The sequence below is a fragment of the Anser anser genome (assembly GCF_964211835.1).
Source record: "Anser anser genome assembly, chromosome: 4".
NCBI lineage: Eukaryota > Metazoa > Chordata > Aves > Anseriformes > Anatidae > Anser > Anser anser.
Window position 1 is genome coordinate 42,546,048 of NC_139724.1, and position 25,158 is coordinate 42,571,205.

At 39.3% G+C, this 25,158-nt stretch overlaps 1 protein-coding gene across 1 annotated transcript; it reads right to left on the reverse strand.

Moving 5' to 3' along the window:
- Positions 1-425: 425 nt before the first annotated feature.
- Positions 426-25,079, reverse strand: HSPA4L (heat shock protein family A (Hsp70) member 4 like). The gene is made up of 19 exons (XM_083834036.1): positions 24,870-25,079; positions 20,867-20,924; positions 19,325-19,465; positions 17,494-17,616; positions 15,973-16,072; positions 14,037-14,170; positions 12,825-13,069; positions 12,658-12,734; positions 11,309-11,460; positions 10,698-10,804; positions 10,174-10,307; positions 8,782-8,984; positions 6,549-6,650; positions 5,885-6,022; positions 4,844-4,969; positions 3,596-3,703; positions 2,279-2,398; positions 1,546-1,707; positions 426-1,120 (listed from the first exon to the last, which is right to left on the reverse strand). The coding sequence occupies exons 1-19, from the start codon at positions 24,974-24,976 to the stop codon at positions 926-928; spliced, it is 2,532 nt and encodes an 843-aa protein (XP_083690162.1). The 5' UTR covers positions 24,977-25,079; the 3' UTR covers positions 426-925.
- Between the last annotated feature and the right edge of the window lie 79 nt (positions 25,080-25,158).

Below are 25,158 nucleotides of genomic sequence, written 5' to 3' on the forward strand. Positions count from 1 at the left end.
CCACAAATAGGATTTAAGCAGCTTCAAAATTAGGTGTGCCAATATCCAGCTCACACAGCACAATTTCTGCTGTTTCTCCTCCCCAGCATAACGCGATCAAGATGCAGACTTCATTCAAAAATGGAAGTGGAAATAGTAACATGTGCAGCAAGACATTTTCAAGGGAAAGCTATGCAACAGTCCCTGTATATTCTACCACTTCATACTATTATCATTAGCATCACCCTATCATAAGCACAGTCCATTATGTACAGCAATGTGCAATGAGACCATTCATTTCATTTCAGCAAATGGCAGCGCCATTATAAAGTATTTTGTAACTAAGCCTGTTAGTGGTATGGGAGTCTAAAAGTGTTCAAGCTTATATTAGTTTATATGAAAGAGACCGTACAATTTTCATGGTACATCAACAAGATGGACTAGTATGCCAACTAACCTCTATTTTAATATTTAAATTATAACAATACAATAACTAGAAAAGGTCAGTGCTTCAAGTGACAAGTTTTGCCACTTCAATTCCAATATTTTTCCAAAATAAAGATGCAATTAGATCTACACTTGAGCATCAGTAGTGCAATACAGTATCCTTTCCTGAATAAAGGAGCTGAGGTTTATCCACAATAAAAGCTTTAAATAAGGTAGATTGTTGCCATTTATATATCAATTCTGTATGTTTGATATAAAATATATTGGGAAAGCTTAAACTGACTTATACAATCTACATTTGGCTAAAGCTCCACATAAGCAGCATCAGTGGAAATGAACATCAGAGGTGTACTTAATATGAAACACTTTCAAAACTACTCAGCAACAAATGACAGAAGGTTGGCTAAGAATAACTGAACATCTGAGGTGTGTACCAGACAGAAAGAATGGACCCTGTGGTTACTTGCACTATTTTAATTAAGTAAAAGAAAAGCAAGGTTTAGTCCACTTCCATTTCTCCAGATGGTTTGGTCTGCTGAGAATTGTCCTTCGCTGCATCAGGTCTTGTTTCAGTACCGCTCTGTCCATTCACTGGTCCATTGTGTTCACCATTAGCTTTGGACTGCCCATCACTAGGAGGTTCTACCTTGGGTTTGGGCTTGTATATGATAGGATTACAGAAGCTATCCAGTTCCTGGTTGTAACAGAAGTGAGAGAAGTTACTTGGTGGCAAAGTAATTTCATTACAATAGAACGTCTCAAATTTATTTCAGGTTCATAATAATGTAGACTTCAAACTTCAAGGACTAGACTTCTCAATTTTATCAAATCTAGAAGCTTTACAGAAAGCAAAGAACCTTCCAATAGCTGAAGAGCTTACAACAATCCATTTTCTAGCAAACCTGGTGCTTTAACTCTGAATATTTTAAGGGCTATTCAGAGGTACTGGCTGCAAGTCAAGAGCTAAGGACTGCTAACACTGATAAACTGCCGCTCCCTCTATATGACTCTTACCAGAGCTTTAAAGACCTCTGTAGGTATTGTATCCTAGCTCAGTACAGAGGCTAAAATCTTTTAAAGAAAACTTTATTAAGATACAACATTTACGACAATTTTTACCTTGGATTTTGACAGTATTTCTGCCACTTTGACAACTGGATCCTGAGTTAGACTTAGTTTGTTCTGGGCATTCATTTTGCTGTTCAACCAATTCATAGCCTCACTAATGTATTTTTCAACTTTTTCCATCTCAGCAGGGTCTAGGTGATCATATTTTTCATCCTAAGGAGAGAGATGTTTATATCATCAATTAGTACATGCTTCTCAACCAATTAAGAATTTCAGGGACACACAATAGGGTAACATTACTACAACCCACTAGAAAGAAGGGCTTCTAACTAGAGTTTGGTATGAAGAGTCACTGTAGAACTAAACACAGGAAATTATTTTTAGACATATTTGAAAATTTGATCTTAAGTGCACACTGCTGAAGGGCAAGTTAGTAAGAAAATTGCAAGAGAACAAAAACTCACCCAAGTAACTAACCCCCAAACACTATCTTGTTAATTATAAAAACAGGGATAACAACCCTAAGTTGAGATAGCCGTTTCAAACGGTACAAGTCACCATAAATAACATGGCTGTGTTCAATTCACATTCATGAAGAAACTTTTTTTTTTTTTTTTTGCTAATGATCAAGAATGATTTCTGAAGTTCTCAGGAATGTAAGCACAACAGCCATTTTAGAGCAGCTTAAATGGTCATCTTAATAGGATTTCTTTTCCAGCACTAAAAATAATCTTACAACCAAACACATCCATAATAGTTCATTCCCTAAATAATTTGCTTCTACCTTATTTTTGTATGCTTCTACTGCTTTCATAAGGAGCTGAATCTTTTTTCCGAGTTCATTTAAAACTTTTGGTCTCTCTTCATGTTCCATGTATCTTTCCTGAATAGGCTGTCCAAATTTCTGTAAAGATAAGCACAAACATCTTGACAAAATAGAAGTTTAGCATAGTCTGGTCAAAGAACAAAACATGGCACCAGAACGAAGACGGCTTTTTCCTCCTTTTCACACCCATTCAAAAGCTTAACCTATGCATTTTCCTTCAGTGCAACAAAAAAAGCCCACAAGTTTAAACGAGTAGTGCTTCTGCCCTTATATGGCTTAGTATTTTGCAGTTATTTTCAGAAAAAAACTTCTGGGACAGCACACTTGGAGGAGAAACAATACATTTTGCACACATATTGGCACACATGGTTTGAATTTTAAAATAGTCAAAAAAATATCTAGTTTTATCATGTTTTTTCCTTCTTTTGAATACTGGTATCCAGGCAAGGTAGTTGCCCACACTGCTGTTTACATTCCCTTCCCACAAAGTAAACCTAACTTGAGAGGAAACAGTTGGAACTCAAGAGTTAGAGACGTATCCTTAAAGATTTTTACAAACCAACTAGTCATCAAAATTCACATTTGCCCTTGAGACTACTGAAGTACTTCAGTTTCTTTTTTTGGTCATTACTACGCAAATGGTACAGTGGAAGCAGCTTTTAAAGCATTCTTCAGCCTTTATCATTAGATATTAGCTTAAAAATTGCATTTTATTATATAGCTATGGAAGACCATTTAAAACAAGAAAACCAGAACATCTGTTTTCAAGTGTAGTTTTGAATACCTGGGAGAACAATCAATTACTCTAAAGCCTCTTTCAGTCTGTAGCAAAAACTACAAGAAGTTATCGCAGTGATTGGAGTCTCCTTCTCTGGAGATATTCGAGGCCCGTCTGGACGCCTACCTGGGCAGCCTGCTCTAAAGGAACCTGCTTTGGCAGGGGGGTTGGACTCGATCTTTCGAGGTCCCTTCCGACCCCTTCGATTCTGTGATTCTATTATTTGTCACTCGAGACTGAATGCTTCACTGCGTCTATTTTCAAATTAGAAGCACAACTGACATTACAACAACCTGTATTCCTAGTTCTACATAGTGCATTCATTGCACAACTGGACACTAGCCAGATACAACTTGGATGTCCATACTCTGAAGTGAATGGATTTACAAAACTTACGTATGGGTACGTACACGCACACCTCTCGGCAGAACAGCTTGACTTACATTAGCCACCCAGCCGCCAACCCCCTTTTTCTAGAAAAGCACTTAGAGCCTTACTCTTAATTCCTGAAGCTTATCCATGTACACTTGTTTTGGCTGGTCCTCTCCATCTTCGTAAAGCCAGTTTTCCGTGTCTTCCAACATCAAGGTCAGCTTGTTTGTATCCTATAAAGCAAGTTACAGACCCTGTAAGGTTGGCAGGGAACAATACAAACGAGACTGCTGAAGAAACAAACCTGTTTCCTTCCCCTTTCCTTTGTCTTCAGCTGGTGAACACTGACGGACTTCAAAAACGAGATTTTATAGAAAGGCGCAAGAGGCACTACAGGCCTACTAATGTGATTTGCATGTGAACTTTGGGAGCTGCACAGCTTCTGTTTTAGTTTTATATGCAAGCATTAACATTGTTAAGTAAGATTCCTGTGTATTCTTTTTACATGGTAAGTTCTGCTGTTCAGGTTCTCTGATAGCACAAGAGAAGAACAGAATATTTGGACACATATGCACATCTATAACTCTGAAGTTCAAATTGTTTTATTTGATCTATCAGCTGTAAGCAAAGATAAAGATCTTATCTTTATTTAATTGGAAATTAAATATATTAAAAGCATAAAGAAGTTCTTAAGAGATTGTTTTGAAATTGGTATGAGAAGGACAGCCTCAGATTCCTTGAGTTTATACTGGAAGGCCATCTGCACTGGTAATTAACAGGGCAGACCTTAAAACATGTGCAGCTACTGGAGAGTTGTTTTGACAACTCATTGCCTGTGTACCAGCCACTTATTTAGATGGCTTTTACAGATAAACTATTACGGAAGTTATCTTTCAATACCGCTTTTGCAAAAGCCCAGTGTAAAAACTTTACCATCTTTTAGTTGGACTTTAACACCACATCAGGTTCAACATACTTGTAAGTGGGGAAAGAACCGTATTTCTAAGTTAATGAAACGCAGATCAATACAGCACGGTTATAAATACTCTGTTTTCTGCTCATTTTTATTTCTTCCTACCCATTTATGCTCATTGTGATCTGTCCTGCTTTCCTACACCCCTAACCCACAGAATGTTTTGCCTACATCTGGAATGCTTCCCTGCCACTGAGAAACTTCTCTGACATGCAAATACGCTCAATTCTGTACTGTCTGCAATGTCAGGCTGAAGCACAGCCTGAACTTCACTTTTGTGAAGTTAATTCATCTCATGTTCTGAGACAAGTCCTACAGATTCCTGCAGCCTCTACATACACCACTGAATTTTAAAGCTTTTTTTTCCCCCTCTGACAGTTGAAACATAGGCAAATCTTACTTCTTCAGTGATGAACTTCTCAAAGACTCCACACAGCTTGTCTCTGAAGTCATATACATATTCTTCAACAGCATTTTTAGCATCATTTCTTTCCTTCTCTAGTTTGTCTTGCATCATCATCTTCCCCTAGGGCAGATAAAAACTTAGTTAGAACTCAAAGCCTTTCAGGTGTCAAACTTGAGCGTTACTCTTTTCAAAGTGTACCACAGAACTTTTAAGAAGCCTATTAATTCACAATTACCGATTAAATTTTCACCTTTGTGTAACTTCTCTTCACACCCAGTTAGAACTGGAAAGGGGGAAAAGAGCGTGTTCACATTTATGAGCGCTTTGGCAAGTGCTTCAATACAAACAGATCAGGTAAAAATTACAATCTGACCAGCACAGACAGAACTAGTAGTAAAGTACTGGGTTCAGTTTGGAAGTCACTAGGAGTTATTCTGCCCTACAAAAGGTATTCTATTCTTTGCAATGACCAGCTTTCAGAGAGGAACTTCAATTGGCATGATCTTCACGATGGCAGACAAAGCACACCTATGAAGTTAGACAGGATCCTCTGAAAGCCATATTTTCTATATGTAATACTTTCCAGTTTCCTGCTGATACATCACTTGAAGGGCAAAAAACACGGTCTAGCAAGGACACGGCTTCCATAGACCACCACCAAAAAAAAAAAAAGTCTGCAAGCGCAAATCCTGACCTGTATCAGGTCAGTCAGTAACATCCCACATGCCTGTCACATACTGCACAGCCTTTACTGGAAATCTTAAGAAATTCCTGCATAAGAAAGGCATTGATTGTTCAGTGATGACAGGCTAAAAGGTTCGCCTCAGACCTGGACAGTTCAGCTTACTAGTAAAACTAGTAAACTCCACCAATAACAAACAAACAAAAAACAACAACAAAACCAGCAAAATGAAAAACCCTGTAATTGAAGACAAAGTGCCAAGAAATTCTAAATTAGAAAATGTTTATGGTTGCAAATACTTTCCAAATAATTATCTAGTGACATTAGAGTCATCATCTGTTTATGCTCCTTACCTCATTTTCTATATAGCAATTGATAAGATCTTGTCCTAGTTGTCTGTAGAGGCTTGCCTGTATAGGTAGGTCAATACTCTTAACTTTCGCTTTAGCCTTTGGCTGGGTTGGATGATCTTGCTTGTCTCCAGAAGAAACCTGTAAGATTTACACTTTAACAAACTTTCAAGAATAGAAATATGACTACATTTATGCTCAAAAAGAGACAAACCAAACTAATGAAGACAGCTACAAATTATTTGCGCATAAACAAAGCACACAATCATACATCTGCTATTTGGAATCACCATTACTTTAGTTTTGAACCAAACTGGTAGAATTTAATTCCTTTAAACATAACATGAAGAGCTTTTCAGAAAACTTGCTCAAAAGCTAAAGAAATCGCATGTTCTTTTCCATAATGCTTAAATTTCCCTGAACTCCAGCTTCACTATATAACTACCTTAAGTAAAAGAAACTTACTTCAAAGTCTTGACCACATATTATGTTGAAAATGTAAGTGCTAAGGTAGGATTTCTAACTCAACCATTTCAGTATAGCTGTGCTCTTCCAAATACAGTCCCTACATATTGCAACTAAGACTGATGGAATAAATTTGAGAATACTAGGCAAAAATGTCTAAGGGAAACAATGTTACTTTTCCTTATCAACACTGAATACAAACTTTTGTTTCATTTCCTGGGTTTTCAGTTTCCTCATCTGCTTGGCTCTGTTGTTCAGCTTGACTCTTCTGAATACCTTCATCTTGATCAACCTGCATTTTATCCTAGGGGAAAAAAAAGTTATATAAATCATACAGCAAACCTTTGCACTGAGTTAAGACTGAGGCCAACTTACACCACAGATGAAGTGGAAAATTCAGTCTTGAAAAGTTTGATTCACTGTATTTAAACAGACATTTTGATAATGCTACTTGTATTTGTATCTTTCTCAAATTAAAAGGGGATTCCACTTGACCTGCCCCCTTTTAAATAGTTATGATGCTACCATCCATAATATTATACTAAGCCCAGTGAATACTCCATTTTAATTTCAAAATAAATACATATGGAATGTATGCAAATAATGGTTTAGAAACACAACACCAACACAGACAGTAACTACAGATTCTCTACGGAACAGCCAGAACTTTGAACAAATACCATTTCTCCCATCAATTTTAAGCTTTATAATCAAAGCAGAAGTAATTTAATCATTGTAATTGTTACCTGCATCTGTCTCACAGGACAATGAAAAATCATTTCCGTAGTAGCCTTTTAAAGCACATGACCGATTGTCTTCCCCTGCCACCCCATTTTTCACTTAAATTTATCTGTAGTTCACTTATGCCTTATTTTAAATTTAAGTGTCTTGAAGACATCACTGAAAGACCCGATCACTTGATTTAGGTCAAGTTATGCTATTCCCTGTTGTCAATACAAAATCCTTCAACAGCGTATTAATGAAATTTCAAGTTTTCAGGATGGCTCCAGTATTTGGGCATCCAGAGCATCAATAAATATAGAGCAGCAGCTGAGGTGTGAAAGGTCAGTGACTACTTCTATTACAAGGAATTAAGATGCATGGATTCACGGACCACATACGCATGTAAAAATAATTTGCCATTATTTCTGGGAAATACAAGAAATTCAATATTTAAAAGCTTTCAAACTAGTACAGGTGCAACATGTTGCGGGTTAGCTGTAGCTGATTTAGCAAAGTTGTAATGATGAAGTTGAAAGTAAGTAGGCTACTTTAGTCACAATTTTTTTTTTCCATTTCAGAATAGAAAAAATACGTATTTACTGTTCTTACTGTTCACACAGGAAAGGCAACAACCAGAAGGAACTGTCTTGCCTACACAAAAAGCTGGGGTGGGGGGGGGGGGGGGAGGTACACATATACACCACAAACCTCCTCATCAGAGTCGGGGGTATCATCCTCAATAATGAAAGGAAATTGCTGACAAGCACAAAAGATGTATTAGGATGAATGAGGTACTAACAAACAGAAAGCCTGAGGATGGAAGTGGTTACTCTCGCACTGAACATAGTGTACACAGCTTAGTAACCTCCACATGCAGCATGCTGCTGGTAACACAAAGTGCCAGCTACGTCACTTTCAAGTGCTTCACTTGTACACGAAGCTCAGATGCAAAGCGCCTGTCCACAAGGAGCAGCAGGAGGCCACCACCGGGGCGCCTCTCCCAGCTGTAAAAACACTCCCAGGTACCCAGTCCTCACGCCTAGAGCATAAGTATTGAAGCTGCACCTTGTGACTTGCAGCCATGTACTTTTATTTAGTATACAAGACACCAGAAATGAAACTAATCCTCCTTGCACTTGGATGGGAAAACTGACTGCAGAATACTGTGAGCAGGCACCTCTGCAGTACTTCAACACACTGATTACAGTGAGGTAAGGAAGTCTAAAATCCTAACCTCTCAGTACCAGTAACAACACTGTTACACATTTGTTTCCCTTAACCCCCCCCCCCCGGAGGCTTACAAGCCCTTTTATAAGAACTACCAGCAGCGAAGTGCCATAGGTGAAAGGTCTATGAAAAAATACCATGTTTTTCTACTCAATGAAAAGGTAGCACTTAAACGGCAACACATTTTGTGATCTGGCAAATTAACTGTAACGTTTTGATAACAACATAATACTAAGACTAGTAGAGAGATGGTAAAATACAGTGAAAACAGTTTTCTTTGCAATCTAGCTGTTTTACACTCTTGCTATCATAGTACCAGTACTTCAATAACAAACAAACATGAAGGAATGTGTTATATGACTGAAGAAATCATTCAAGGGTGGAGAAGTAGCAATTTTCAAAAGCTATACACTATGATTTCATCCCCAATTACCGGCTCTCTTGTCAGAATTACAAGAAGTGTAGATATTTACAAGTTTACATACCAGCTCATCATCTCTGCCTTGGTTCTTACTTGATGATTCAGTGTCCATAGGTGTGTCATTGTGATCTCCCACTATATTCTGCTTCTCTATTATAGAAGCACTAGCCACGCTGAAAAGGCCATGAATATTGACACGCACTTTAACCTTCACTTTGGAATTGTCACCATCATGTTGGGGACCAACATTTTGAATAGTGAAACGCCCTTTAAAACAGAAGGTTTTAATTATTGTTCAAAAGAAACAACAAAAACAAACAGACGAAGTAAGAAAAAGAAAATACACAACTTGAAAGTTGTCGATTTAAATAGTAACTTTATCAGATCAACTCTATTCAGAAACTTCTTACTTAGTTGATAGCTCTACAATGTGATGTATACCAGACAAATTAAAATCTGGTTCCTCACTTATTACTAATTTGTACAGCCACAAGATACTTTTACTTTATATCTACGTTTTTAACATATTCAACATAATATTATTAGATGTTACGCTTCTCTGTTGTCTTCTCTAAACCATCACACTAGAGAAACTTCTGTGATTTGCTTCAGTTTCTTTCATTCAACTCTAACTCTGCACTGAAAAATAAAACGGTAACAGAGGAAGGTGCCCTTTGAATTTGATAATGCAGATACACTGCACATTTTGGAGACCAAATGGTGTGTTTACCAAGGCCTCCAGAAACAGTGAGGTTGATGTTATCAAAACTGTTGCAAATATGAAAGTAATGCAGAATGTGTATGTATAAATGAGAATGTTCTTTCCTGAAGATGACAGACATCTTGAAAAGACACTCAAAAAAGGCAATACCATGTTTATACCTTACAGAAATTAGTCAATAAAATCAATTAGCTTAAAGACCCTGAACAGTCAGCTACTAATTGTGAATAAAGCAGTATTAGCTACAAGTAAACTAATTCATACCATGCATTTAGACTTTACTACAGATGCTTACATTCAGGGGATACCTATGTTGTATTTTCTCAGATTAGCAGAAAGAGACATGACAAATACCTATCTAGGCAGATAAAGCATCGTCAGCTCCTTTGATCCAATTTCTTCGAAAAAATCTGGGCTGGTGGGCACATCAGATTATGTTCCATTTTACACAAGCTTCAAGAACCAGAAAATAGAGCACTGAACTCTTTGTGCCTACATTTTTAAAACATTTAAAAACGATGAAGAAAGTAAATTTCCTAGTAACTGTCCTAAAATGATGTTGATACTGTTTGATCACTGCACCTAAGCCAAGAAGACTGTTCTGAGCCTCTCTGAAGGGGCTAGGCTTTTCTATAATCTAGGAAATATGGAGGTAAAGTCTCTTACGTAAAGGGCAACTATCCTTTCTCATTGTCAACAAAAGCTTTTTTTTTTTTTTTTTAAACATGTTCTTACCTATTCTGGAATCAGGATAAGGCACTTCATGTGGATGGGTATAGTAAGCTTCCAAGTCAAAAGGCTCTTTCTTGTGAAAAGTAATTACTTTTGAGAATGGAGCAGCATGGTTCTTACTGAAGACTTCACATTCCCTAAAACGATACATTAAGTAAATTTAAACCACTAAGCATAATACAATGGATAATCAAGTTGTTATGAACAGCAGCCATGCTGAACAAGCCACCAAATAATTTACTTAAAACGTCAGTGTCTGACAAGAGGTGCACATTAATGGCCTGCCTGTCTCAAAATGGACTACGTACTTTATGTCACTTCAGCAAAACTAAAAAAGTTCATGCAAATTTTTCATTTTTAATTAACTGTATTTCCAATTATCGATCAAGAAATAAAACAAGAGAAGAAAAAAACTGCTGAAATAGCTAACTTAGAAGTCTGAAGGCCTGGTCTTCCACATAGCCCAACATTTTTCTTAATACACACATAAAAACCCATGTTTATTTAGCAGGCATCGTACAACTTACCCTGTTCCTTCTTCATAAGATGATTTCCATCTTAACGTTATGGAATAAGGAACAACATCAGTGATGGAAAATTCACGTACTTTAAAAGCTGGGGAAAGTATTGCACACTAGAAAACAAAGACCAGAATTTTATTACATCCACGTAACACAAAGTACAATAATTAATAGCTAAGTGTAGAAAGGCTACAACGCATACAAGTACACGGAGGTCCTGATTACCACCGTATTTTTAACAGAAACTTCCTACTCTTAGTAGAAAGTTAATTCAGCTGAAAGACTTAACTAAATTAAGGTAATAGTAACAGATGCCACTTCTTGAGTGATGGTCATTAAAGACAGAAGCAAAGCTTTCAAATGACTTACATGAAGTAGAACTGTGAATTCAGGTCATCAAATTTAACAGGTCTCTAACAAGACCATTCCTTCTAACAGGACACAGTGGCAAGCTACCAAACCTAATACAATCATTTCTGACATAGTCACAGTCACCAATTGTTCACGTAGCAAGTAAGACTTTGTACCTTGTTTCATCTACAATGCCTCTTGGTTTTGATTAGTTACACTGCAATAGACCACATTAAATGAGCAATACTGTATTTTAATATCCATACCTGCAAGGCACAGCCTCTTGCAACAGCTTCGTCAGCATTTAGTGTGGTGCTTATTTCTTTACAGAAAAAGTTAGAGATCTGTTCCTTCACTGCTGGAATTCTAGTAGCCCCACCTACTATTTCTATACTGTAGATATCTTCACGGTCAAGTTCTAGAAAAGAGTGCATGGCCTTCAGTTATCATCAGTATATCAAAAAGCTGTCTTTGGACAACCAAAGTAAGATTGAGTTCTCTTACTATCTATACGCTGTCATGAGCATCGAATATATTCAATGGCCAACAAGACCTTTAAGACCAGATTCGTAGTGCTACATCTTACTCAAAATCCTCATCCCTCCTACAGACTACACAATTTTCTGGTTGCGCAATCCTGGAAAATGCAGAAGCAAAGCATCAAATAGGGCTCACTTGATGACAGCTGCTCTTCAGAAGTGCCTTATCTGTATGTATCCTCTTTCTGGTGGGCATAAACCCAAGCGTGTGATAAGGTTTTCTTTGGCACCCATGTAGTACTGGGTGCCAATACCTCACTCCTCTCAAGCAAGAACAAAATAAACCCCAAGTATACCTCATTATATGTTCGGTTAATGTTGGTTGCCAATACACAAAAACAAAACCCTTGACTAAAATGTATAATAAATATTAAACTGTGCTTGCAGGGTAACTTTAATTCTGGATTCAAGATACGTGGAGGAAGTGATTTCAAAATCTCAAACAGCTGTCAGTCCTTGTATGGTTTTGCTCAGCAGCTACTCAAGTTCTTATTTCCAGCATTAGTTAGAGCCAACTCAAAAATAAGCAGATGTTTTCTCTTTTAGTTGAAGATGCTAAAAACTGCATAAACCCTTTTCCTATGGAAGTCTATTCCTCTCCTTTATAGCACACTATACAAAAGAATTGTCATTTGCACATGCTTCATATAACTTATTTTAAGAATATACTGCCAAGTTCTCAGGTCAGTGAAGACATATGTATCACATATGGAACAGGCTGGCCAGACAGTTGCAAAGCATTCCAGTAAAGAATGACAGTCATGTTCCCCCCTCTTCCCCACCCCCACTTTTTTAAAAAAAAATCTTTCCACGGCCCAACCTTTTCCATTTCACAGGGTGAATGAGGGTCAATAAGTCAGGGTTGCAGAGTGGTTTGTGCACCGAATGAGGCAGGAATGGGATCATGCATACATGACAAGCATATGAATGGAACTTACATTTAACTTTTCAGTACTTAGCTTTGCAATTCTAATGAATACAAAAATACATTAAAGAGATAATCATTAAAGAGATCTAGGATAACCGCATTACTAGTTACTTTCTAGAATCAAAGGCAGTATCCAGCTCCTACTTACTTGCTTGTTCCATGGCTGCTCTTAGAGGAGGTTCCACTCTGGACAGAAGGGCAGCACACAACTGCTCAAACTGAGCTCTGCAGGAACAGAGCACATGTTTCATATTAGAAAACAGTTGAGATACCACACTTGACTACACTTCAGTAAAAAAAAAAAAAGCACGGTACCTGTTCATCTTGCTGGAGACATCAAGGTCATTCATGAAGCATTCAATATTGAGTGGAAGGTCAGAGGCGTTTGCACTCATAAGCTTCTTTAGTTTTTCACATTCCTGATACAATCGTAGCAGCGCTCGGGGATTCTCTTTTACATTCAGCTTGTATTTTGTCCTAAATTCTTCAGAGAAGTAGTCTACCAAAGCCTCATCAAAATTCCTTCCGCCTAAGAAGGGGTCAAAAGTAGTAGCTAAGACCTGCATTAGAGTGAAAGAACAGATTACAAATTATTAAACACTATTTGTTTAGATATAGATAGCTCTCATATAGTCACTGGTTTTACAAGTCAGCACCTTTAAAAACAGGTTTGATGTGACAGAATCCCTTGTGGATTTCTCACCATCTTCTGTCAGGCAAGTGACAGAACTTAAAAAAAAAATAAACATAACAAATGACTCTTCTCAATTAGTTTCTGCCCTTGCCAAATAAAGTACTACTATTACTTTAAGAAAAAACATCACATTTATCATGCTTTTTTCTACCACGCTGCACCCCCTACTCAGTTTACTAGCTCACTAAAGAAAAAGCAAGCTAGGATAGCTATTTTCTCATGTTATTACTGGTTCTATCACATTTACCCAAACCAAACAAAAACCAAAAAACAACCGCTATCATCTTCGACATGACTTCAGACGAAGACCACATTTTGACAGCAAAGACATTTTTAAAACATTCAACCACCAATAGCTCAAACTTCAAAGATTAAACTCTCAGAACTACAGAGTGAACAGTTTTATTTCATGTTCAATTGAATTTAGATTTTAAACCTTCACATTCATAGCAGAAAAAATAATCATAATAGAACAATTTAAGGCAATTCAACAATTCCCTATAGGTAAACAAGTTGCTCAGCTACAACGGCTGTGAGATTACCAGAATACACAAATACTTCATTCAGATAGAAAAATGACAAAACTCATGCATTTGCTTAATTGTCAAGCACTTTTCAAAACACCCTTTGGGTTACTTCATTTCTGCATTCTTACAAAAATTGCTTTGCCAGAACTGCCAAAAGAAAAATCAGAAAGTTGTCGTGTTCTGAATTTCAAAAATATTTACCTTTTTTTTAAAGTTTAAAAATCTTCCCATCAAACAGCATTTTGAGTACTGTTCTATTAAATACTTCGGGAATGTAAGACTTTACTGTATGACTTAGAAGATTACCTTCAGTTTTCCCTTGTTAAAAGCGCAGATGGAGACTTGGTATGCAGAATGCCCCATATCTACAAAGACCACGTTTCTTGGTTTCTCGTCCAAGGCCGGCAGATCTTGCTTGTATATTCCATAGGCTAGTGCAACTGAAAGAGAACAGCCCACGGAAATTAAGGCAAAGCTGTGTACCAATGTAAAGCATCCATTAAAGGCACTACCAAAAGAAGGACACTGCTTATTTCCAGTTTTTCTAACTACCTCCGTTACTCTACTCAGATAGAACATAAGGGTGCAAGGGGACGTGAGTTTTAGACCATATGAGTTGCCACGTTCTTTATTTGGTTTCTAATTTTACTATTATATCATGCTCATTCGTAATTGCCATTTGAGTGTTCTGTATCATCTCTCTTTCCAAAAGCAACTGCATGCTGTGTGCCTCCAAAGCACATTTAGTTAGTACTATATGCTCCATCATAAATTTAAATTTTTAGATCCAGGATTTTATCAGAACAGTTATTTTTATTTTCTGTTTTAGAGTTACCGTACATATACAGTGAACAAAAATATACCATTCATATAAAGTCATCACAAAACTGAGATGTTGAAAACAGCTTTTTTCACTGTCAACAAAAGAAATCAATGTCAACTGAAAATTTAACATTAAAGCATCACAAAGTATTTCAGTTCTGCTTGTACGCAAAGTAACATGTTCAAGAAAAAAACGTTTTCAAAACTGGTTTGTAAGAAACTAAGATTTCAATACCAGCCTTCATTCAGGAAGCTGGTTGAAACTTCCTAAAAGAAATTTTAAATCAAAAAATGAAATTACTGGTTTAAACTGCTCCAAATTCAGTTCCCATGAAGCATAGCATATTTCTATAATCTACCATAGAACACATCAAAAACTAGAAAAGGGCAGTAAGTAACTTACTTTATGGAAACAACAGTTGTGCCAACACTACAACTGACAGATTTTCCACAAGCTTAAACTGTCATTCTCCCACAGACTTATGTTTGACTCTATCTGAATAGTTTGATAAGTCATAACTGAAGTTTCTATGTAAGATCAGCAGGTCTGCTTGAAAAAAAGCTCCATAGAAATGCAGTTTGTGTAGAGGCAGCTTTTAAACCATACACGAGTAGTAGTTAAAAATGGAAGTTATTTGGACTACACAGTTTGAGATTTCAAGTAAATTTATTTCAAGTAAATATTAGATTATGATAAAAAATGTTTTCCCCTAAGTATTTCCATGGGATTTATTTTTATTCCAGCATAGCCAATAAACTGTAAAGAAAAATCTGTTATATCCTTGTTTTAATTAACTTCGGAGAGGAGAACTTTATTAACAGCTAACTCCAAGTAAAGGGACATGAATGAGAGGTCATTTGGAAGTGTGTTGTAGAGCAAAATCACGGGAAACGTCACTCTTAGAAGACCCCACAACACATCTATGTTAAGTAACGTATTTACTGTAATCTTTCAGACAGAAAATATGCAGGTTACATCTGATAATAGTACATGACAGTACCATCTAATGCAACAACTGAGAATTTAGGTCAGGTGCATATTCCAGCTAGGCTATTAAGGGATTCTGATGCTAGCTGTGGCTTTCTGGATCTTTCTGCTGTAGCTTCACGGTACAGCAGAGGTAAGCAGAGACACCCCTGTCATTTCAGAAGCAGAGGAGCTATTTTCAAGTGGCATTGTATTGAGATTACGAAATCCAAACTCTCCTCCTGCCTCATAAAATCTGAGCACCACCCCACTGACAGTTACTGCGGTTCCAGTTCCCAAGCTGGATTGGGCAGCACAAGCCCAGATAGCTTTTTTCCCAAGCTCCTAATTGTGTAACAGTAGTGTCATCGCCCTTGCAGATTCAATAGCTTGAGCTGTTAAAAAAGCACTTATCCACGTTGCTGCTTTACTTCTGTGCACCCAGGCCTTTACCTGCTGTAGTTTCATTCATCAACTTCAGACAATTTAGTCCTGCAATCTGAGCAGCTGCCATTACAGACCTTCTCTCAGCATCAGTGAAAAAACTGGGTACCTGTTTCCAAGAAATAATTACATAGGATATTATGACATATGAACCTCTTTAAATTAAAGTCAGACTTACCCATTAAGGAAGCCTATAAATTTCAAAACCACAAGAAACTGGTATAAACTAACCTCAGATGAATAAGGCAGTCCAAGTAAAACACTTAAGTAATTCATTTTACTGCGTATTTTAATTAAAATTTCAAAACATAACAAAAATTAAGTGGAATCCATACTCGTTTTAAACAGTGCATTTATGCACCAAAAAAAAGGTTCAGAGTCTTCTGATGAACCTTTGATCTCAAAATTACCAGTTCAAAACATTTTAAGAAAGTTTCTGTAAACATTTATACAGCACAAAGTCAAACAAATTTGCTAAATTAAATATGAATAAATAAAAAGCCCCCCCAAAAACTATTGCAGAAGCTCAACAGCACTAAACTTACTTTCAGCACCGCTGACCTAAGCTGTGCACTACAAGTGGAGCTATGTCCAGCTGTAGAATTTTTTGGTTATCATCTAAATGACAGCTCCAGCTTACAGTCCCCTACCATCTTCAGTTCCACCATAAAGAGCCAAAGCACAATCAAAGCCCATTTAGAAACCGGCTGCAGTCAGTTAAGACACAAGACTATATTCATAGTTTCCATTTTGTTGGCTACCACTTCAGTGTATTACCAAGAATCCTTATTTGTCTGGAAGGTATTCTCTGTACATGTCTTTGTATACCATAAGGAAGCAAGAAAAAAGATCAAAGCATATTTCTAACAGCTAAAGCACACAGCTTTCCAGTTCCCATACCTCTGTCTAACAAAGTGAATAGCCCCAAAATATCAAGCCCAGAGCCCTCAGCAGGAGAAGCAAACAAAGAAGGTGAAAAGCAGACATGTAGGACATGGTATCAGGAACAAACTCTCTTGCCTAAGTTCCGCCACCACGCCCGTGCCTCCCATGGGTGAGCAGCCTAGCTAAAAAGACCGATAATAAAGCAAACCAGCCAGATACCAAGACCTTTTCAAACAAATGCAGGCGATTCATGCTTCTTACATTGCTAGTATATTATCCTCAGAGACATGAATTTCAGGCAACTCTCAACTACACTACAACTAAAAAGAATTCAACTTTTGGACCGGAAAAGAAGTGCTTACACATAAAATACTTCTCATTTATAGCAGGCAAGTTATGTAGCACTGAACCAGCCCGGATCAGCTTAAGTAGTATGCTCTCTCAAGCAAATTTTAACAAAATTTCCATTTTCACACACGACTACAAAAGCATTACCAGCTGGAAAAAAAAATGTAATAAAGGCCCAAGTTTTTGGCAGTATTTCTACCCACCACTGCATCTCTTTCCCATTGCACCATGGCATAAATGATACTAGCTTATGTAAAGTTATCTATAAACAGAACCGCGATAAGTATTACAACTTACTGAGATCACACAGTCTGCCACTGGTTTCTTCAGACCACTTTCTGAAGTCTCTTTAAGCTTGGCCAGTAACATTCCTGTAATTTGTTCAACTGCAAACAGTCTCTCTTCATCGAGGTATCTCACCTGAAATAGAGAATTGCAATTCTGTAATAAATCTTATCATGTTAAGCTTTACCAGCAACAATGGATGCCATTTTGCACTAACGAGCATTTTCTCCTGGACCAGAAGGCAAGTTAAGAGTTTTGCACAAGATTTCAAAATAAAATGAAATTAGAAAAACATGTTCCTCCCCCATCCTTTTTTTTTTTTTTTAAAGAAAAGAAAAGTAACACCAAAAAATAAATAAAAATCCTTTCACACATCAATCACCTCTTCTCTGAGATACGCAGTTTGGACATATTTATAATTTTGAGGAATGAGACAAGTTTAACACCAGACTGAACACAAGTAACTCTCCACATGAATTGATGCTCTGGATTCATGCTACCTACACCAAATTATAAATGGTTCAGTTTAGCTGACCATTGTTTTGTGGAAAACCTTGACAACTGAATTATCTCAAGGGGCTATTTCTAAACACTACAGTACTTTTGTTGGGTGGATTTGGAACTAAAAAGAGATGTAAAATATACGTAGAATCACATTCGTCCTAATGCAAGCTAAAAATTGGAGTTCTGAAGAAAACCCAAGAACTTATTTTCTGCAATGGTCACTCAGATGTGTGGCAAGGAAGGGGCAAGCAAGGCAATCCTAATTGCCTTGTTCTTCTTGGCAAACACATCCGAATCTGGAAGCTTCAAGGGCGGTCTATGTCCTGAACTCCTGCGAGGCTGGTGTTTAGTAATCCCAAACACTCCTGTGCAGGGAAACCCAGAAAGAGGAGCAGCAACTGTATTTACGTTGGCAATTACTATGGTAATAAGTACCTGTACAGAACAAACTGAACTCACTTCATGCGGTCTAAAGCCCCTCCACAAAGCAACCCGAAGTGCAAGCTAAGTGAGGATGACAGGGAGATTTGCTTTGGAAGTACACTCCTGATCTAGATTAAACTGCTAATGGTAGATGCATTCAGAGACTGAAGCCATAAAGTCTGAATTTTAAGAAGTACAGTTTCCAACCATTTAGTTTGGAAGCAAATTAAAAATAGCTTGTTTAGATTAAATCTTCAGAGAGTTACCCTGTTTTCCTGACACTTGGTCTCTGCATTTCCAGACAAATTGAGATGTCGCTAATAATCACACGCTGTAATTGAAGCTATTTGAAGGTAAATCTAGTAAACTACAAGCTACTAAGGGAGACTACAGAAAGCTAGTAAAATTGATGAGAAGTCTCAACAGACATCTCAGACAGACAAAGTACTATGCTTAGTGAATGTTACTGCAGGGAAAGGAATGTTCATCTTTTGAGGAGAGCAGATTTATTACACAATTTTATTTAAAGTGAACGTAACCTAAGTTTAACCTTTCTGAGGTTAGTTATTAACATTTTATAGTGCACCTGCACAACAGAAGACAATACATTTTTACACTACATTTACTAGAAGACACAAGTATGTAATATAGGACAAGTACTCTAGAACTTCCTGAACAGGAAGACATTAATGAATTATAGGGAAGAATGAGAAACATAGCTAAGCCATGCCAAGGAAGGCTTTGCATGAAATAAGAGGCATTACTGTACTGGTTATCACCTGACATTTCTTTTCAAAAACAATTAAGAATATATTTAGAGTTTTCTTAGGGAAAACATAATTCAAGTATGAAGTGGCAAAGGTTTCAAGCACTCATCTCTAACACTCGAGATACGCTGTATGAAGCTCTAACTCACCTTTACTCCTACAGAGCCATTCGGCATCTTCTGAAGCTCGTAAGGAAGTTTGGCCCTTTCAGCTTGTATGTAAGGATCTTCAAAGGCTCTTCCATGCAGTTTTTTGAAGCCATGCAATGTATTTTTTACATTTGTGACAATCTGTGAAAGACATTTTATCTTCAGTTACCTATGACATGCAGACTACAGAAGACCACATTCTTGTCATGTTCAGCTTACTGCACATCCTGAAGACCTATTTTAAGCCCCACACATTTACTGGAAAAGAAAGGGTGCAAGGAAAGAAACACCCTGATTTTAATCTACGGTCTCCATTATAAAGTTCAAGTTTGCTTCCCTCTTTAATAACCATTAGCTTGCTACCATCAATTTTCATTGCACCTTTTAATTTAAAGGAGCTTCCCAATATAGTATGCAGTACAGGATGTATTAAATACTGCTGCAGTGGCGGTCTACAGCAACAAGTTAAGCTATTACCTACATTAACTTCAAATGAAGCTTCAACAAATTAATGCATTCCACTTCCTTTAAAATTGTGCTCTAAGTCAGATTCCACTTGGACATAAAATCTTCCCGCACCTATTCCCTCATCAGTGTTTCACCTGAATTATTTAAGGACAGATTTTTTAAGTAAACAAAGGACCTGAACAAATGCTAACACACAATATTTAATCAAGCTACCAGAAGAAGTTACTCCAGCAGAAACTGGTCTAGTTTACTAGGCTAAGTAACAAGGTTTATAGTCGCAAACATTACTGACAGGACACCTTCTCACCAGCAAGTTCAGGGGCTGAGCTCAAACGAACGGTGTGAAATTTCACGGAACAAAGGCAATGCAGCCTCTGCCACATGCTACCGGTGGGCTCCATTACCTCTACATCCACTGGGCAATGCTGGAGTTAAAGGTCCGGCTGCCTACTGGACCACTCTACAACAGGGAAGGATGTCCCCTCAGAACGTTAACATGATGCACGAACGCAAAGGAGAAGGGAAGACCCGATCTATTTTGACTTTCTGGACTACTACAAGTTTTTAAGCGTTTTCCTTGCAAAGCAGCTCTTCTCCTAGGTTGCAAGTGAAGTTGAACACAATAGGAGGAGTTGTATTTCTTTTCAAAGTTCCAAATTAAAACACTAAATTACACAGACACATTAATTTAACTTTATAACCAAGAACTAGTGTTTATACCAAGCTTTTGTTCTTCAATTTGTTTCAACTTCTCAAAACCATACGCATGGCATCCCTACCCCCCCAACTCCTCGGAAGAAGATTTAAGAATGAATTCTACTTTTGCTGTCACGAGGAAGATACTCTACTGGGGAAAGAAACTAGGTATTATCCTGTTTCTCCTCATTCTATACTCTAAATGAGAAGATGATGAATTTAATAGAGAATGTACTATTGATGCTGCATTATCGTGAAACATACACTTATTATAGACAAGTTACTTTAAAAGACCAAGTTTATTCATTATTTCTCTTTCCACAGTTCGACACAAAACAAGTCAGGTAAGTAATAATTCCATCACCCCCGTCTGTTTACCTGGCTCTTTGCTGCATTCCCAATGGCCCGGGTCTTGGATCCTAAAGATATACAAGCTCTAAGTAAAAGAAGAAAAATAAAAGAAATTCAGCTTTAAAGGGAAGTGTTATAAAATACTTCTACATTACTCTAATAAAACAAAACGAACAAACGGAAAGTCAAGAAGTACAGCAGCAGAACACGGTTGTGTATTTCACAGCATTACTGCATGAAGCACCAGAAATTGCAGTGCAATTCTGGTTTTGTTCTCTGCAAATTAATTTAGAAACTGCAGGCAACCACAATTGTGTTCACTGCATTTAAAGAATCCTTTAAAGCTAACGTGTTCTACAGATCCTGCCATGACAGTACAGAATTAATAGTTTTGGGCGACAGGTCATAACCAGATGAGGTCTGGGCCATCCAGTTAAAACCCCTGAGCTCCACTGCTCAAGTTTCCTTGACATGGTGACCCCGCAGTCAGGAAGTGCCACACCTTGGCACTGAGACAGCAGTTGTTAGTAACCCCCAAGCCCAAGGTAGCTGCGCCAGCTGCCAGGCACCAAGGGCTGGGGCACTACAAGTGGCCATGGCACCCGCAGTTGCTGCTTCCCGTGTCCCTGTGCTTTGACTCCAGCAAAGGCCACCTGAGGACACCAGCCGCCACCTGGCCGCCTCCCTGCTGGCTTCCCAGAGCTCTGCAACAGCACCAAGCGCTGGCCTGCTCCTGAAGGAGCAACGGGCCCAGTGAGAAACATGGGTAGCACGGCAACAGCACTGCTCATGGCCTCAGCCAACTGTCCCAGCAGCTACTGAAGTGTAACTTTAGCCACTAACAGCTCCACCAATAAGCAGTTACTACGTGTTACTTTTAATTTATTCTGTAATCAGTACACCATCTCATCAGTGCATTTCCAAGTACTGTCAGTGGTGCTTTTTTCCTCAAGTTACCATCGCCAGCTTTGTTTTTACAGATTTAAAATAAAATTTGTTTTCAAGTTCTTGTTTCCAGAAGAGAACCGATCTGTCTAAACTCATTCAGCAGTAAATAACAAATACAACCCAGATTCATATGGTTTACTCTTCGCTGTTTAATGAATGCATGAAGGTCACTACAGTGGATTACTTTCTGCCTCCGCTCCTCCTTCATTACATGAGGGCGCTGCATCCAATTTGGCAGCATTACCTAGCAACCTCTTCTGCTGCACCACCACCCTAAACACTCACAACCTTTACTGGATTTAACTGCTGCGCACTGACAGCACGCTGCCCTACATTTTCAAACACTCAGTTCAGTTTTCAAGAAAAGCTTTTACTATTTTTCATGTTGTTTAAACAGTTTACAAGACGTTTATTTTATGGATTGTGATTACAGCTTGTTACTGTTATTGTATTACACGTTTCCTGTGCAGGAATTTGCCTCTGTTGACAGGCAGCATTACATGCTAATACCCCTAGGCTGGGCATGAAACATCAAGTCCGAAGCCACTCAACCCGATGAGTCTTGCCACGGTTCACTTCCAGCCAGTTCCTGCACAAGAGGATGGGTGGTTTCTCCCTTGGCTGGGAAGCTGAGATGTCAAAAAACCAGAAGGTGCCTGCCCTCTTCGGCTCCAAACGCTGTAGCCATACCCAAGACAGCCCTCTAGGAAGCACAGCCACCACCAGGAGGAAACAAATGAGGTCTCACAACTGCACTGCCTGCCTCCCACCCGCCTCGGCTTAATGGGAAGAGAGGATCTGAGCAGGACAGACACTTTTTTAAAGCAGCAGCTCCCTTCACCAGGACATTTCAACCCTCTCCACTCACTGTTTTGAAGAAGATGCTACATCATTGTTTTAATTACAGTTTGTGATTACACTAATTACATGTGGTCTGAAAAAATAGTTATTAAAAAATTATGAGCTATCAGCAATCACTTTTTTTTCCTCCACGAAACCCTGGTGGTGAGGCATACTACTTGAAAGCACCATTTGCCACGGAGCTAACACCCCAGGCTCACTGGAAATGCACGCAGCATCTGACCTACTGGAGTTCTCAGCTCAGAGAAATGAGGTGTCAGTTAACATCAAAAGAGACAACAAGGCCAAAAGCCTGAAGAAATGTTCTAAGTTCTGCTGAAATGGCTGGCTTAATGGAAAAGCGTTTCCTTTCAAAGCGTAAGGACAAGCACTGCCAAAAGAAGACGCACATTTTACAAGCGCTAACAATCCCATGCCTTCAATTATAGAAGGTAGGTTGGAGGCAACAGATCACCCAAGTGTTTTTACAACTGGGACACTGGATTTAGGACTCCAGGAGTGCTGTATGGAACTGTGATAATGTGGTGCTGTCTTCCTGAGTTCTACCCCGCTTTTGTCTGCAGCACAGGGGCATGCTTAGACTCACACTGTACAGTTCACAACTGTATTGCACAGGTATCTGAATCAGCTCCAAAGGTAGGCGCTGGCTGCGCTAATTAGCCTTGCCCAGAAAGAGTAATTAGCCCTGCACAGCACAGCCAGGCCTGTCCTATCTTTAGGACGTAACCCAGTATCTTTACGTGGCTTAATAACGTACTATGAACAGAAGCGTACCAACTTGTCCAGAGCCAGTTCAGGTGTTTTTTCATCACACTACATTGACACAACTAACATCAAAACTTTATAAATGTGAAATTAAGTCCCAAGTATTTGGGATGTATCCAACCAATGTTAATTATTAGCTAATGTCAAATGCTTAAGTGATGTAAGCACCCCTATAGGAACATATAAATAAAGAGCTCATTTACTGCGTTGCTATGCTCAACAAGTGGAAAAGTTTTGATCGTTTAGGCATTGTATCTGCCCAAACCTGCTCAAAATAAGGTTTAGTTACTATGGTATGCTTCTGTAACAGTAATAAACCTGTAACGTTTCTGTTTCTTTTTAAGCTTGCTTCAAGGCATTACCATTAGAAAAGAAATTCCTTTCTGTATTATATAACCCTTTTATATTGTACTTTGGAGAAAGAGAAGAAAAAAGCCAGGAGAAATGTCAGTAAGTGAGGTAACTGCTGCCTTTACGTATCGTGCACTGAAAGCACAACCTTACAAACTGCCTGAACTCCCTTTCACGATCACTTTGCCCACATCTTGAAAGTATAGGTACTCCTAAATTTAAGTGAAAAATATTAAACACAGGGAAGCCTACCTAACGTCTACCTGCAAAGAAGGCACTCCAAGAACAGCTAAGAACTGGCAGCACTCACTGTCCCGAGAGGGGAGGAATTTGGCCCTAAACTGGGGATTCGTTGGGCCAAAGTTTCAGGGGCTTCCTTGATCAGGATCAAGAGGTCCCAGAGGTTCTGTTTTCACCAAACTTGCACAGGGATAACTCCTCCTTGGGACTTCTGAATATGAAAGGCAAGATATTTCATCTAGGTAGTAAAAAAAATTTTCAGAGCGTACTCTGAACAAACAGTATGCGTATGGTACCACTCAGCTTCTTTCTGCACTAAAAAAACCCGAACTTATAGAACAAACCAAAATCTGTATTTCTTCGAAATCAAAAGGACAGCGATGCTGAAGTTATGACGGCCTCGTATGGCCTTGGACAGCCAAAAACTTTCTGCTGTTGGCTACGAATTCCTTTTACAAAGAGAAGGACGGCCCAAACCTCGAGCTTTTAGGCTTTTTCCCCATCTCCCCCAAAAGCACGCACAGACGGAGCTCCCCACGGCCCGGCCGTATCCCCTGGAAACGGGGGGGGCCCGTCCCCCCCCCCGCTGCCGCCTCTCCGTCTCCTCACGGCGGGCACGCAGGTGCCGCAGGGCCAGCGGCAGCGCAGGGGGGGCTCTGCTGTATGAAAGCCGAGCGTTACGCGGCCGGCATAAAAAAGCCAGCAACCCGCTGTGCCTCCGGAGCCGGGCCGGCCGCCCCGCGGCGCCTCAAGGGCACGGAGGAGCCGGCAGCCGGGCTGAGCGGCGCCTCCCGGGGCCCTGCTCCCTGAGGGAGCCGGCTCCCGGCGCGCGAGGGGCTGCGCGGCCGCGCCGGGCGGTACTCACGGCGTGCAGCGGTCGCTGTACTCGTTGGCGATGGTCTCGATGCCGCCGCTGCGCGCCACGCCGATGTAGCAGTTGAGGAAGCCGAGGTCGATGCCCACCACGGCCATGGCTGCGCTCCCCGGCCGGCCTCCTGCCGCCGCCCGCCCCGCTCCGCTTCCCCCCCCCCACTGCGGAGCGCCGGCCGCCAACCGGCGGGGCCTCCCCCCCGCGCAGGCGCGGTGCCGCCCGCCCGCCGCCGCTTCGGCTCTTTCCGGCGGGGCTCGGGCTGCGCGGGCCGCGCGAGCTGCAG

Excerpts from the sequence above, each read along its gene's own strand:
- HSPA4L (XM_083834036.1), bottom strand. The coding sequence starts at position 24,976 with ATGGCCGTGGTGGGCATCGACCTCGGCTTCCTCAACTGCTACATCGGC. Across the intron at positions 11,461-12,657 it reads AGCAGCCATGGAACAAGCAA|AACTTGACCGTGAAGATATC; the intron begins GTAAGTAGGAGC and ends ACTCTTTTCTAG. Across the intron at positions 6,023-6,548 it reads ACCCAGGAAATGAAACAAAA|GTTTCTTCTGGAGACAAGCA; the intron begins GTTTGTATTCAG and ends TAAATCTTACAG.